Source organism: Salvelinus alpinus, chromosome 12, assembly GCF_045679555.1.
Source record: "Salvelinus alpinus chromosome 12, SLU_Salpinus.1, whole genome shotgun sequence".
Classification (NCBI taxonomy): Eukaryota; Metazoa; Chordata; class Actinopteri; order Salmoniformes; family Salmonidae; genus Salvelinus; species Salvelinus alpinus.
Window position 1 is genome coordinate 931513 of NC_092097.1, and position 15142 is coordinate 946654.

At 41.7% G+C, this 15142-nt stretch overlaps 1 protein-coding gene across 1 annotated transcript in view; it reads left to right on the forward strand.

Annotated features, from left to right (window-relative positions):
• Nucleotides 1-12714: 12714 nt before the first annotated feature.
• uqcc1 (ubiquinol-cytochrome c reductase complex assembly factor 1) overlaps nt 12715-15142 on the forward strand; it is a 37868-nt gene continuing 35440 nt past the window's right edge. The window contains exons 1-2 of the mRNA XM_071334647.1: nt 12715-12925; nt 13874-13981. Coding sequence (XP_071190748.1) covers nt 12851-12925; nt 13874-13981 — 183 coding nt within the window. The 5' untranslated portion in view covers nt 12715-12850. The remainder of the gene's footprint in view (nt 12926-13873; nt 13982-15142) is intronic.

The window sequence follows — 15142 nt, forward strand, 5'->3', positions numbered from 1 at the left end:
TAGAGCTTTTTGCTCTAAACTCCACTCGCCGTGTTTGGAGGAATAGAAGGATGAGTACAACCCCAAGAACACCATCCCAACCGTGAAGCATGGAGGTGGAAACATCATTCTTTGGGGATGCTTTTCTGCAAAGGGGACAGGACGACTGCACCGTATTGAAGGGAGGATGGACGGGGCCATGTATCGCGAGATCTTGACCAACAACCTCCTTCCCTCAGTAAGAGCATTGAAGATGGGTCGTGGCTGGGTCTTCCAGCATGACAACGACCCGAAACACACAGCCAGGGCAACTAAGGAGTGGCTCCGTAAGAAGCATCTCAAGGTCCTGGAGTGGCCTAGCCAGTCTCCAGACCTGAACCCAATAGAAAATCTTTGGAGGGAGCCGAAAGTCCGTATTGCCCAGCGACAGCCCCGAAACCTGAAGGATCTGGAGAAGGTCTGTATGGAGGAGTGGGCCAAAATCCCTGCTGCAGTGTGTGCAAACCTGGTCAAGAACTACAGGAAACGTATGATCTCTGTAATTGCAAACTAAGGTTTCTGTACCAAATATTCAGTTCTGCTTTTCTGATGTATCAAATACTTATGTCATGCAATAAAATGCAAATTAATTAATTAAAAATCATACAATGTGATTTTCTGGATTTTTGTTTTAGATTCCTTCTCTCACAGTTGAAGTGTACCTATGATAAAAATTACAGACCTCTACATGCTTTGTAAGTAGGAAAACCTGCAAAATTGTCAGTGTATCAAATACTTGTTCTCCCCACTGTATATAGAACTACTTTTTTGCATTTCATTATTTGTCCTGAAGAAACTTCTTCTCGGGCCTAACAACACCCATGCCAATATATCCTCCAAACACTGGATTCTCAGGCATTATCACTTAAGAGTGCTTTGAATTTAAAATATTCTGCACACCCCAAAACATACACACATGCGTACCTGCATCCTTCATTTCGCTTGTTCAAGTATCCATGCCCATCTCCAAAGAGCGCCTCTCATCTGGTTACGAAAGACATGCTCCTCCAAACGTATTCAATTATTCAGTCCTATAATGCAGTATCAACGGTAGGACTAGACTATAATTTGCTTAATGAGACCATGCCTCAAACATACAATACAATTTACAGGCTAAAGGTGTTTTTTATTTTAGGAGCAGTGCCAGAATTTATTAAAATACTGATGGAGAGAATTGTTTCTCACTTTTAAAATGAAAATGTAGGCTGTAGGAATCAACAGCATGATGAACACTTTTCACACTCTAGTGGACAAAAGTGGTGACGGCGGCTAAATATCTTTCAAATTTCAAATGATGTCTTCTTCTCCCCGGCACAAACGGTGAATAGTTCATATTTTCCTTGTGGTGTGATGAACTCAATATGATTCACCTTGTTTATTTTACTAGAAATTATTACGAAAGGTTCTGCACAGAGCACAGAACAACTGCCCCAGAGTATCCTGGTGCAGGCTTGAATAAAGGTATTAGCAAGGACGTAGGAGCCGGGGAGACGGAGGCCTTTTTATTTTGAAAAGGCCTCTGCGGCTGGAACATGAGTCACTTCCCCCGCCTTCACTGACTGCTTCCTTCTCACTCTCGGTTGTTACAAGCAGTGTGACAGTGTGTGAGTGAGAGAAAAAGCACTGTGCGGCACAAGCATCATTACTCACCGCACAAGGTAAAGTTATTTTTGTTGGCAACAACATAGTATGTTTAAGTAAAAATGTATGAATGTGAATAAAGGTTGATATGTTAGAACGAACGTGAGCAACTAAACTTTCTCCTGGCTAGTAGCTAGTTAGATTTACATTTACAGTTTAGTCATTTTTAGCTGTGTCAGGTTATATCTAACTAGCTAATGCTGGGTAGTTCTAGACGTGTGAAAAACTGATAGTGAATGTTTTGAAGCCAATAATACTTGCTAGCTACAGAATTACTTGCACAATCACTGTCTTAGTTGTCATCATATGGCAGCAAGTTAGCAATGGATGTGCCACCTGTCCGGAAGAGAGAAAAAAAAAGCATAAAGAGTTTTATTTCAAAGGAGGTTCTTGGCCACTGACCCCACACCACCCCTGGCAAACTTTTATGCTTTCAGCTTAGATTAACAAATTTAGGCATGACATGGGCTCCCGAGTCGTGCAGCTGTCTAAGGCACTGCATCCTAGTGCTAGAGGCATCACTACAGACCCTGGTTTGATTCCAAGCTGTATCACAACCGGCCGTGATTGAGAGTCCCATAGGCCGGCGCACAATTGGCCCAGCGTCGTCCGGGTTAGGGTTTGGCCGGTGTAGGCCGTCATTGTAAATAAGAATTTGTTCTTAACTGATTTGCCTAGTTAAATAAAGGTTAAATGATGGTTTTGCCTACACCTAGCAACCTGTTTAAATTATATGAGCAAAAAATATACAATTTTATTTGGAATGGCAAGCCAAACAAAATTATTATTGGATTACTCACTCATTAATGGCTTTGGATCAAAATAAATAAGTACCAACATTCTTTCTGATAGTCTTTAATAAATACATGTTTTGACTGTTTTGACCAGGTTCATCTGCTCATGTGTGTGTTCAATTATTTGTGACGTGGCATTTAAAGCATATTGAAGATAGAAGCCGCCTTATTTGATGCTTATATACTCTAAAGTTTTACACAGTATCTGTTCATCAACATCTTTATGCTTCGTTAATAAAATAAAGATAAAAAATACTTTAAAAATGCAGATGTTTATTTCAACTACTGTACATCTCAGCTACATTTTAGTTGCACTTCCCCCGAGCTCCACGACCACGGGTAAAACTTTGCTGAGATGTTTTCAAAAACTTTCAAAAGCTTCTTTAAATCGGGGCAGCAGGTAGCCTAGTGGTTAGAGCATTGGACTAGTAACAGAAAGGTTGCAAGATTGAATCCCTGAGCTGACAAGGTAAACATCTGTTGTTCTGCCCCTGAACAATACAGTTAACCCACTGTTCTTAGGCTGTCATTGAAAATAAGAATTTGTTCTTAACTGACTTGCCTAGTTAAAAAAAGGCAAATAATAATAATAATCAGCACAACAGTTTTCAGCTGTGCTAACATAATTGCAAAAGGGTTTTCTAATGATCAATTTGCATTTTAAAATAATAAAGTTGAATTAGCTAACACAACGTGCTGTTGGAACACAGGAGTGATGGTTGCTGATAATGGGCCTCTGTACGCCTATGTAGATATTCCATAAAAAAATCTGCAATTTCCAACTACAATAGTCATTTACAACATTAACAATGTCTACACTGTATTTCTGATCAATTTTATGTTATTTTAATGGACAAAAAAAGTGTGCTAGGTGTGCTTTTTACTAGGATTAAATGTCAGAAATTGTGAAAAACTTAGTTAAAATGTATTTGGCTAAGATGTAGGTAAACTTCCGACTTCAACTGTAGTCATTAGTATATAAACAACATTACGTTTTTGTCATAAACCTCTAAACAATGACTAAATTATCCCAACCACGTGTTAGAACAAGCGCATATTCATTTCACTGGTAGAATCGGGAAGTTTCGACTTCCTGTGTATTAATCTGCTCAAAGTGAACCACAAAGTCTGGCATTCATAGCGAATGCAGACAACGCCCGCTAGGTAGATGTGGCGTGCCCGAAAACTTGGATGATGGCGTTGTTTACTTCGAACGAACACACAGTAATCTCAGAACTTCTCTAGGCAATAATCTTTTTGTCTTTGTTTTTCAACATGTTCTGTACCTGATATGCTGATTACAAACGAGCAAAAATGTGTTATCTTTCACTGTTCTACCTACCAGAGATTTACCCGGACGCTGCCAGTGGCTTTCTAACCTACAAAGCATTTCATGGGCTTGCTCCTACCCATCTTTCCGATTTGGTCCTGCCGTGCTATGGTCACAAGACGCAGGCCTCATAACTGTCCCTAGAATTTCTAAGCAAACAGCTGGAGGTAGGGCTTTCTCCTATATAGCTCCATTTTTATGCAATGGTCTGCCTCCCATGTGAGAGACGCAGACTTGGTCTCAAATTTTAAGTCTTTATTGAAGACTCATCTCTTCAGTAGGTCCTATGAGTGTAGTCTGGCCCAGGAGTGTGAAGGTGAACGGAAAGGCACTGGAGCAACGAACCGCCCTTGCTGTCTCTGCCTGGCCGTTTCCCCTCTCTCCACTGGGATTCTCTGCCTCTAACCCAAAATACAGGGGCTGAGTCACTGGCTTACTGGTGCTCTTCCATGCCGTCCTTAGGAGGGGTGTGTCACTTGAGCGGGTTGAGTCACTGACGTGATCTTCCCATCTGGGTTGGTGCGCCCCACCCCCCCCCCCTTGGCGTGTGCCGTGGCGGAGATCTTTGTGGGCTATACTCGGCCTTGTCTCAGGATGGTAAGTTGGTGGTTGAAGATATCCCTGTGGGTGGGGTTATGGGTGGGTGGGGTTATATCCTGCCTGTTTGGCCCTGTCCGGGGGTATCGTCGGACGGGGCCACAGTGTCTCCCGACCCCTCCTGTCTCAACCTCCAGTATTTATGCTGCAGTAGTTTGTGTCGGGGGACTAGGGTCAGTCTATTATATCTGGAGTATTTCTCCTGTCTTATCCGGTGTCCTGTGTGAATTTAAGTATGCTCTCTCTAATTCTTTCTTTCTCGGAGGACCTGAGCCCTAGGACCATGGCTCAGGACTACCTGGCCTGATGACTCCTTGCTGTCCCTAGTCCACCTGGCCGTGCTGCTGCTCCAGTTTCAACTGTTCTGCTTGCGGCTATGGGACCCTGACCTGTTCACCAGACGTGCTACCTGTTCCAGACCTGCTGTTTTCAACTCTCTAGAGACAGCAGGAGCGGTAGAGATACTCTGAATGATCGGCTATGAAAAGCCAACTGACATTTACTCCTGAGGTGCTGACCTGTTGCACCCTCGACAACCACTGTGATTATTATTATTTGACCCTGCTGGTAATCTATGAACATTTGAACATCTTGGCCATGTTCTGTTATAATCTCCACCTGGTACAGCCAGAAGAGGACTGGCCACCCCTCATAGCCATGGTTCCTCTCTAGGTTTCTTCCTAGGTCCTGGCCTTTTTAGGGAGTTTTTCCTAGCCACCATGCCTCTACACCTGCATTGCTTGCTGTTTGGGGTTTTAGGCTGGGTTTCTGTACAGCACTTTGAGATATCAGCTGATGTAAGAAGGGCTTTATAAAAACATTTGATTTGATTTCTGCTATCAAGAATGATGCTTACGGTGAACAAAGATTATCAGAAAGATTTTCAGTCTGAACTGATGGGGAATCCTTTTTGACGACAGCTGAGAAATGATGTGATACCATATATTTTTTCCTTCACAACAAAATGGAAGATTCTCGATTAGAGGTAACCTAAAGTTAGCTGGCTTGCTAGCCTAGCTTGACTAGGTATGTTAATGTTACAATCATGTATTAAACTCTGAAAGCCATCAGTTAAATCCTATTGCTAGCTAGCTATGTTTTGGATACACACTTTTGGATATAAACTGCCTTCATTTTGCTGGACCCCAGGAAGAGTAGCTGCTGCTTTGGCAGCAGCTAATGGGGATCCATAATAAATACAAAGAATCTATTTTGCCTATGCCATGGTAGTCACTGCTAGACTGGTTGCTACATTTAGCAGAGTAAACATGTTTGTTCATTCTATCTTTGACTAAAGTTATTTAGTCCAGCAGCATACCACCCTTCATCACACTGCTGGCTAGCCTCTGAAGCTAAGCAGGGTTGGTCCTGAATGGGAGATCAGATGCTGCTGGAAGTTGTGTTGGAGGACCAGTAGGAGGCACTCTTTACTCTGGTCTAAAATATAGATATATATATTCCCTAGGGCAGTGATTGTGAACATTACCCTATGTAGGGTGCTGTCTTTTGGATGGGATGTTAAATGGGTATCCTGACTCTCTGTGGTCACTAAAGATCCCATGGCACTTCGTAAGAGTAGGGGTGTTAACCTTGGTGTCCAGGCTAAATTCCCAATCTGGCCCTCATACCATCATGTCCACAATCATCCCCAGCTTCCAATTGGCTCATTCATCCCCTGTAACTATTGGTAGCCATCTATTCCACCCTTGTCTGGAAAACACTCCGTTACATAAATTAGAATTTTCGAGCTAGTTGTGTGTTGGTATGAATGTGTATAAATCGTCTGTAGTTGGTTCTCAGTTGGCTAGAAATCTTGCTGCCAATTTAGTGACATTGGCTAGATAACAGCAAGCTGACAATATTGACATGTCTATGTTAGGTGTGCTAAGATAGTGTATTGATCTGTATTAGACTGGCTAAGTGGGGTAGTTAAATTGTGTATTTTGTTGTACTGTAGGTGGTACAGAATCTGATTCCACCAGCATGTGCTTCTAACCCCTAGCTCTGCACAAGGTGAAGGTAAGTTGGCAAAAATACAAACTGATTGCTAAGATAGCTCAATTTACAGTAAGCATGGCATAAACATGAATTGGGTCGTGTTTGTATGGTTTTGTATTATGGGATTACAGGTAGCCTAACATGCTGACCAGACCGGACACGTCGCGTGCGCGAGCGTCGCAAAATAAATTTAGAAATCCATGTTATTCAATTATTGCACCCACACTGCTCGTGCGCGTCAACAAGCATCTGCGTTACCAAGGGCTAAAATAGAAGTCATTCCTATTTCTGATGCAGATCGCGCTGAAAGTCCTGCCTCTCCCATCTCCTCATTGGTTTATAGAAGCAGGTACCCACATGCCATCTCCTCATTGGTTATGCCCACGTGGGTGATTGAAAGACGAACTGTTTTGCCGGTTGTCGTGGTAATACTATTAAAGTTTAGATGCGATCACCATATAAGTTCAACGATGAAAAAGCCTGGAAGGAGGAGAGATGACTAGAAACGATTCGGTTGGCCGTTTTATGTGTGGATTAATTTGTCAGAGTAGAGGACCTCGTGCAATTCAGGTAAAATAACAACTCAATGTTTATATCCCAGGACAAATTAGCTAGCAACAGCAAGCTAGCTAAATAGGACAAATTAGCTAGCAAGTGCAAGCTAACTAGCTAAATTGCCATACATGTTTTGTTTTGATATTTTAACCTGCGTGTCGTGATTGCGTTTGGTGTAGGGGGACAAAATACATTTGCACACGATAGCGCATGATGGCGCACGCTCGCAGACGGTTTGGGTTCCGTGTAAGGAGTGAGACCACAGACTACCTTCCAGACCATGTAATCAATTTAGTCTACCTGTCACACCTGCTCCTGCAACGCCCTCTACTGCTCATCCTGTGTCTCCTTGACCTGCCGCCACTCCCCCAGTACTCTCTCTCTCTCTACGTGTGTGACTGTGTGGGCGGAGACAGGTGTGCTGGAGTCAGAGCAGATCCCCACCAGCTGAAACCTGTTCCATAATCAAGACCTCTACAAATACTCAGCCCTGCCACTTCCACACTGCCGGAACGTAATCTCTGTTTATTCTGCCCGCTCTGACTCTGGTCCCTGTCTCACGGCTCGTCCTCATGCTACTCTGTCCTGGATTCCCCACACTATTACCCCCTTGGATTCCCCTCCGGACCTGCGTACCCTGTCTCAAACCCTCTCGCCTCAGCACCTGGTTTCCAGCAACTCACCCGAGTTTCCCCTGACCTGCACTCCATCTCCACCCTGGGGTTCAATAAATACCTTGGTTACTTCATTCCAGTATCCTCGTCTGAATCTGCTCTTGGGTTCCCCTGTTCCACTCCGCGTAACACTACCCCTTTTCTCTTTTATCATTTTCTCTTTGTAAAACAGGCTATCTAGAGTCCTTCCAGCAGTGGCATTTTGGGTACACAAGCACGTGGGAGTGAATACACATTGCGGATGTGGAGCACAACAAGATTGTATGACAGAAACCAGCAAGGGACACTGAAAGGTATAAAATCAAGACTACAACAATAAGTCTGTCAATTTGATTACTGTAAAATTGCATTGTATCTGGTCAAACTATTTTTTCCCCAAATGTTTACTAAGAGTTGGTAACCGGCTGATTGGTTGGCTATTTGAGCCAGTAAAGAGGGCTTTAATATTCGGTAGTAGAATTACTTTTGCTTCCCACCAGGCCTGAGGGCACAAACTTTGTTATAGGCTTAAATTGAAGATGGGGCGCATGGGATTGGCAATATTGTCTGCTATTATCCTTAGTAATTTTACATCCAAGCTGTCAGACCCCGGGTGGCTTGTCATTGATGATAGACAACAATACTTTTTCACCTCTTCCACACTCACTTCACGGAATTCAAAATGACAATGCTTGTCTTTCATAATATGGTCAGATGTACTTTGATGTGTAGTGTCAGAGTTTGTTGCTGTCATGCATAAATTTGCTAATCTTGCCAATTAAAAAAATATTTAAGTAATATCTGCTTATTAGATATCTGGGATATGCTGTTTCTCCTCATTACACACCACGGAACAACAAATATTCTTTACATCAAAACATAGGAATCACTACAAACATATTGTATGTCCGCTTATACACTATATTAGGCCCAGCCTTTGGAACTTTGGTTTTCATAGATATGGCTACTATATTGTGATCACTACATCTGATGGCTTTGATACTAGCAAATTTCTGCACCATTAGTAAAGATGTAATCAATACATGTTGATTTCATTCCTGTGCTGTTTGTAACTACCCTGGTAGGTTGACTGATAACCTGATCCAGGTTGCAGGCACTAGTTACAGTTTGAAGCTTTTTTTTGAGTGAGCAGTCTGATGAAAGCGAGTCTATTTCAATTACTCAGAAAATATACCTTTTTTTTGTAATTATTTTTTTTACCTTCATTTAACCAAGCAAGTCAGTTAAGAACAAATTCTTATCTTCAATGACGGCCTAGGAACACTGGGTTAACTGCCTTGTTCAGGGGCAGAACAACATATTTTTACCTTGTCAGCTCGGGGATTCAATCTTGCAACCTTTATGTTACTAGTCCAACGCTCTAACCACTAGGCTACCTGCCGCCCCAAGGATTCCTGTGAGTAGGCAGAGAACAAGAGAGAGTGCTATGAAGAATATGTGCTTCAGTAAGCTGGGCTTTTTAGCATCTATAGCCATGGTTGTTAATTGTAGTGCAGAAATGAGTCTAAAGTCACAGAAAATAGAGGTTGTAGCGGCAGAGATGTACTTGGGATTGTGAAGATTTATTGCAGAACAGCTGCAGGGGGTGTTGAGTGACATGCCCTCTCAGACTGTTGGTCTGGAGTAGGACTACGTACTAGGTAGGGTTAAATAGCGGAATGGGTGATGTGTTTTTTAGAGGGGGCTAATAGGTGGTAGGGTAATTTTCCTTTCCCCCAATTTTGTATTATTGTATCGAAGAATATAATGTAGGTGGGTGATTCTGCAACTATGTGCACTGGGTTAATTTTTGGGATTTAAAAAACCCCCGCTTTTATTCTTTATATGTTAAGGTCAAACTGCAATCACCAAGGATTTTTTAACACCTCTCTCAAGTATTTGAGCTACTTTCAGATGCATTTTATACCTCAATTGCCCTTGTCCCTGACCCAGACTTTTGAGCTTCTACTATGTTTTACTATGAGAAAACATGAATTAAACCTTATATTATGTATTCACTAGAGAGAGTCAATTAAGTAAAAGCTATATCAATATTTATTGTGAGTATGCCCGTAATTTTCTTTACACAAAATATACCTGTCCTTTGGTAGTGGTGTCATTTCCACTAGAGGGCAAATTCCTCATTAATAATGGTGTTTCAAGTATTTTAATTTGTTTTTAGAATATGCCACATAAAACAGCACAGAGGTCACAGACATATTAAATAAATACGATACCAGGAACATCTGCAAAAATAATGGGAGAGATACTGGAAGACAAAAGAGAAGGGAGAAGTGAAATCTATCTCTGAGCTTACAAAGCGAGAACAAAGAGGCAAGAGAAGGCAATGGAAATGCAACCAATGGAATAGAAGACAGACTTTAAAGACCACAGTTGCAATGGAGACCTACCTATCAGGCAACACACCACCTCAGTCACCAGATGACTTGCAGCCAGAACATGAGGACAACATACCTGCCCCTAACTTACCTACCCCTGATGCAAGTCCTGATACCACTTCCTCATCGTCTGCAACAACAATGAGAAGTCGAATACTTGCTGGAAGGAAAAAGGTTGGAAGAGGTCGCTCAAAAACATACAGAGATCTTTGCATGAAAAATGTCAAACTTGATAAAGCTTTACGGAAAGCTGAGAAATACAAACAAGGTCAACTGATGAAGAAAATGGAGAGACAAGATCTGTCACGCCTGCTCCCGCTCCCCTTCCCTGGCACTCGAAGGCGCCAGGCTCCCCAGCATTATGCACTCCTGCTACCATCATTATGCACACCTGCTTCCCCCGTCACGCGCACCAGTGATTATTGGACTCACCTGGACTCAATAACCTCTGTCATTACCTCCTCAATATCTGTCTGGTTCTCCGCTCTGTTCCCTGTTTCAGCATTAATTGTCGTCTGTCGTTGTTTACCCGTGTGCTGACGCTGTTCCTGTTTTGTTACCCGTCTGTTCCTGAACAAATGTTGACTCCCTGTACCTGCTTCTCATCTCCAGCGTCGGTCATTACAAGATTCCCCAAAGACAAAACAGCAAATGAAGGGTACTCTGAAGAACTTGAGAAGTATTTTATTGTATCAAAATGCCATCAATGCTGAAAAGCTTTTTAAAAATGTGCAGTGCCAAGGACAAACAAGTGGCTTCAAAATTGTTCAGAGGCAACATCCTGAGAAAGTATGGCCTGGTCAAAGCCGCAAACAGAGAATTTGGATTTTCAGCAAAAGTAATTAGGGCAAATCAATACAGGCCAACAAGTCTTCAATACTCCAGGAAAAAGCAGTGTAACAGAATTAGCATAGCCACAGAAGAGAATATCACTAGATGATATGAACGTGATGACAACAATAGAGCAACAAAAGGGCAAAAGGATACACTAATGAGAAAAAAAATAAAAAAGCAGAAGCGCATCTTGAATGGCACAATTCAGAACCTTTTATCAGAAGTTTAGGAGGGAATATTCAGAGATTGAAATGTCTACTATGAATTCTGCAAAACGCAGTCTTTTTTGTTTTGTCAAGCCAGCAGTCCAGGATAGGGACACATGCTTTCGCAAATCCCACGCCAACCTCCAGATCATAGAGGACAAACTAAAATACCACAAACCTTATTGAGTCTTTGTGCTGAGAAAAACCAGAAGAGAGAGAAGAAAAACAAAGAGGGAAACATGGTGAAGTTCACTGTACAGTAAAATAAAATGTGGGTGTGTGGCACACTGCATATTCTACTGGAGGACTTCTCAAAAGGATTGAATGAGAAGTTGGGTCAACACGTGTACACCATTCGACACAAATACTCCAAACTGAGAGAATTAAAAGAGAATCTGCGGAAAGAGATCATTGTGCAAATTGCTTTGCAGAGAACTACCTGTGTAAATTCACCAGAGAAATCCTGGCAGTTCACTTTGGTGATTCTCATAAGCAGGTGACCCTCCACACCTGTGTTGGATATACTACAAAGGATACAGTTTCACTTTACTCACTGAGCTCTTCTATGCAGACGACCCCTCTACTACAGTATCTGGGCCCATCTCTCAAAAACACTGGCCTACTTCCTTGAGCTCTGCCCATCGGTTACTTTTGGAATCTTACTTTGTCTTATGTTAATTACATGTTTAAAAATGGTTGTTCAAAATGTTTGCAATTGTAACGCTCGTCTTCCTCCTCTTCTGAGGAGGAGTAGTAGGAAGGATCGGAGGACCAATGCGCAGCGTGGTATGTTTCCATACTTTAATAAAGCAAATAGAAACACTGAACAAAACCAACAAAGTCCCGTATGGTAACAATACAGGAACAATCACCCACAAAGACAAAACAGGCTACCTAAATATGGCTCCCAATCAGAGACAACAACTAACACCTGCCTCTGATTGAGAACCATATCAGGCCAAACACATAGAAACAGACAAACTAGACATACAACATAGAATGCCCACTCATATCACACCCTGACCAAACAAAACATAGAAACATACAACGCAAACTATGGTCAGGGCGTGACAGCAATAAAATATTTTTTTCATACTTTTTAACATAGATGTCATTTCCACCACACCTGGTCATTTCCACCACACTGATATTTTTGAGGTAAATTAGTATATAATTTACATTTAGATAAGGACATTATATGGTTGTTATTATGATCTCACAAAAAAGTTGGGTGGAAATATCTTATTTTTCATGATAAATGTTTTCAGTCGTCATGAAGGCAAGTTTATACATTCAGGCGTCGTGGTGAGTTGTTAATATTAGGAAAACCTTAAAAATCACTTAAAATAATATTCAATACACGTTCATGTACACATGTATAAGAAATGTGTTATAAATGAATTGTACGATGATGTTTAATGCCTTGACAGAAATGACATTTGTCTATGGGTGTCTGAGAAAAATTTACAAAAATATATACATACCTGAATCGTACGATCGCAGCTATTATCAGATATTGCTTCTAGACAAATCAAAGACAATTATAATACTTGTAAAATTGTGTTTCAATACATTTTAATTATGAAAGCCTGCAACGCCAAAGTGCCCGAAGTTGCAGTTACCCATGTAGGCCGTGAAGGGCCTCACACGCCAGTACATTAGGTGGCAGTGTATGCACCTAAAAGTTGGATGCGATCCACCAACCAAATCCCAAAGAAGAAGGAGGGCCAGTGTTACAAAACGTGAAGATTTAATTGAAAAACAATCTGTTTCCAGCTTCTTGGTTTCAATACGTAGGTTAAATATTGTAACTTTTGGCGGAGTCATGTATCGGCGACCATTGCAGGCCGCTGTGAGGAACATAATAAATACGTCGGCATCCAGAGTCACCTTCGGCAAGGTAATGTAAGGCTTGCTCACATGAAGGCTATAGCTAGCTAGCTAGCTTAGCTAACTGTCAAGTCGCAACATTTTCTGTATTGGTTGCCAAATAAAATAACTCCAGTGCCAACCAAATTGCGCTCACTTGTCAGATTGGAACATGAATAATAGATTGTAGGCTTACTCTATTGAATGTTCCAAAAACATAAGAAAAACTAGAGCTAACGTTAGCCAATGTCAGCTAGCATTACCTCCAACCCAGGTGAACTTGGGTGTCATTAACTTATTTCAATATTCTTCCTAAATTGTACTCTTATCTCCTTGCCTTTCTGTGTAAAACTTCTAGAGATGATTACACAATATGCCGTGGTAGGCTGCTTCATCTTTTTTTGCTGCAGAACAGTCCGCAGTAAGTTAACTAACTCGTATACACTTCACAAAACCCAGAGGCCAAGTCAGGTTTCTAAGATCACAACGACAGCAATACAAAATGTTATTGGTATACAGGTAGCTTAGCTCTTTCGAGACAACCAGAAGTAGTCTATAGTAGTGAATATTCTCTCTCTCTGTTCTAACTTACCACAAATTCACATCGTAGCCTATCTGCATGAATCTGTCCTGTCAGTTTACTGTTAGCTAGCAGTCACAGCAGTAGTAGTTAACGTTAAATGTTAGATACAAGTAGACCTAACTGTCACCAGCGCATGCAGCAGCCTCCCCTGAAGCCCCCCTAAAATGGGTCTAGCGACGTCCCTGCAGGTAGCTATGATAGTTCAGCAAAACTTAAAAGCTTTATGAGAACTTTTAGCCTACCATGGACACATGCACATATTTTTTTCTTTGTAAAATGTATATAATTGCATGGTACATCCACTCCCAAATATGTTGGTAAGTAGGCCTAACTGCATCTCAGTACCTTTTTTATTGGATTTTACCTAATGCCATGTTTATTCTGTCATTGTTTAAGGCATTAGAGCAAGAGGCCTGTCTTGGAAGAGCTTTAATTGCTTGCCGGTTGTTCGCCGCAACCTCTCCGTCCCAGACACAATGCCGGACTCTTCACAGCACTTCACAGGTATGTGCTAACCACCATGACTCGCATCAAGGTTGGAACTACAGAAAATGTGCCTTCACTGATCGTATTTTCAGTCTAGCCAAAGCCTAAGTTAGCCCAATATTGAACTAAAGGAGCCTAATGTTCTGTTTAAAAGAAGAATTGGCTCTGGGAGGCAAAATGGCCAAATACTCCATAAAAACGTGAATCGATTCTCAATTGCGTTACTGTTCTAGAAACATAAATCCCTCTACTTGCGTATCACAATCAATTATTTCGCAAAATACACACTACCTGTACACTGTTTTAACCAGGGATTGGAACTGGTTCAGGGAACCGAACTAATAAATACATTTTTGAAAGAACAGAAACAGAACTAGGAACAAAAATGATCCACACTATACTAAAACGGATGTTATTTTAAAAGCATCAGTTCCGGTTAATGTTATTTTACGTTCCAGGCATTTTTGTTCTAGTCCCACAAAAAAACGCAATAATGTTCCAGGCAAAGCCCTCTCTGCCACTCAGAAACTTATTCTAGTGTCTGGCTGCAAGCTGAGATCTTTGCCAGTGCAAGCATAGGCTACTGTACTGACATTACAAGTGTGATTCAGAAGATAGATTTTTTTTTTTATTAGCTAGAGAAGAATGGATTAACTTTTTCAATGCTTAACTCAGCAAAAAATTAAACGTCCCTTTTTCAGGACCCTGTCTTTCAAAGATAATTCGTAGAAATCCATAAACACTGTTCCCATGCTGTTCTCATGCTGCTCTTCCGGCGCCGAAAAGAGATGGCCGCCTCGCTTCGCGTTCCTTGGAAAATATGCAGTTTTTAGTTTTTTTGTGTTATTTCTTACATCGGTACCCCAGGTAATCTTAGGTTTCATTACATACAGTCGGGAGGAACTACTGAATATACGATTAACGTCAACTCATCATCGTTCCTACCAGGAATATGACTTTCCCGAAACGGATCCAGTGTTTTGCCTTCCACCCAATACAATGGATCTGATCCCAGCCGGCGACCCTGTGCGACGCCGAAAAAGGGGCAAACGAGGCGGTCTCGTGGTCAGGCTTCGGAGACGGGCACATCGCGCTCCACTCCCTAGCATACTACTCGCCAATGTCCAGTCTCTTGACAATAAGGTTGATGAAATCCGAGCACGGGTAGCATTCCAGAGA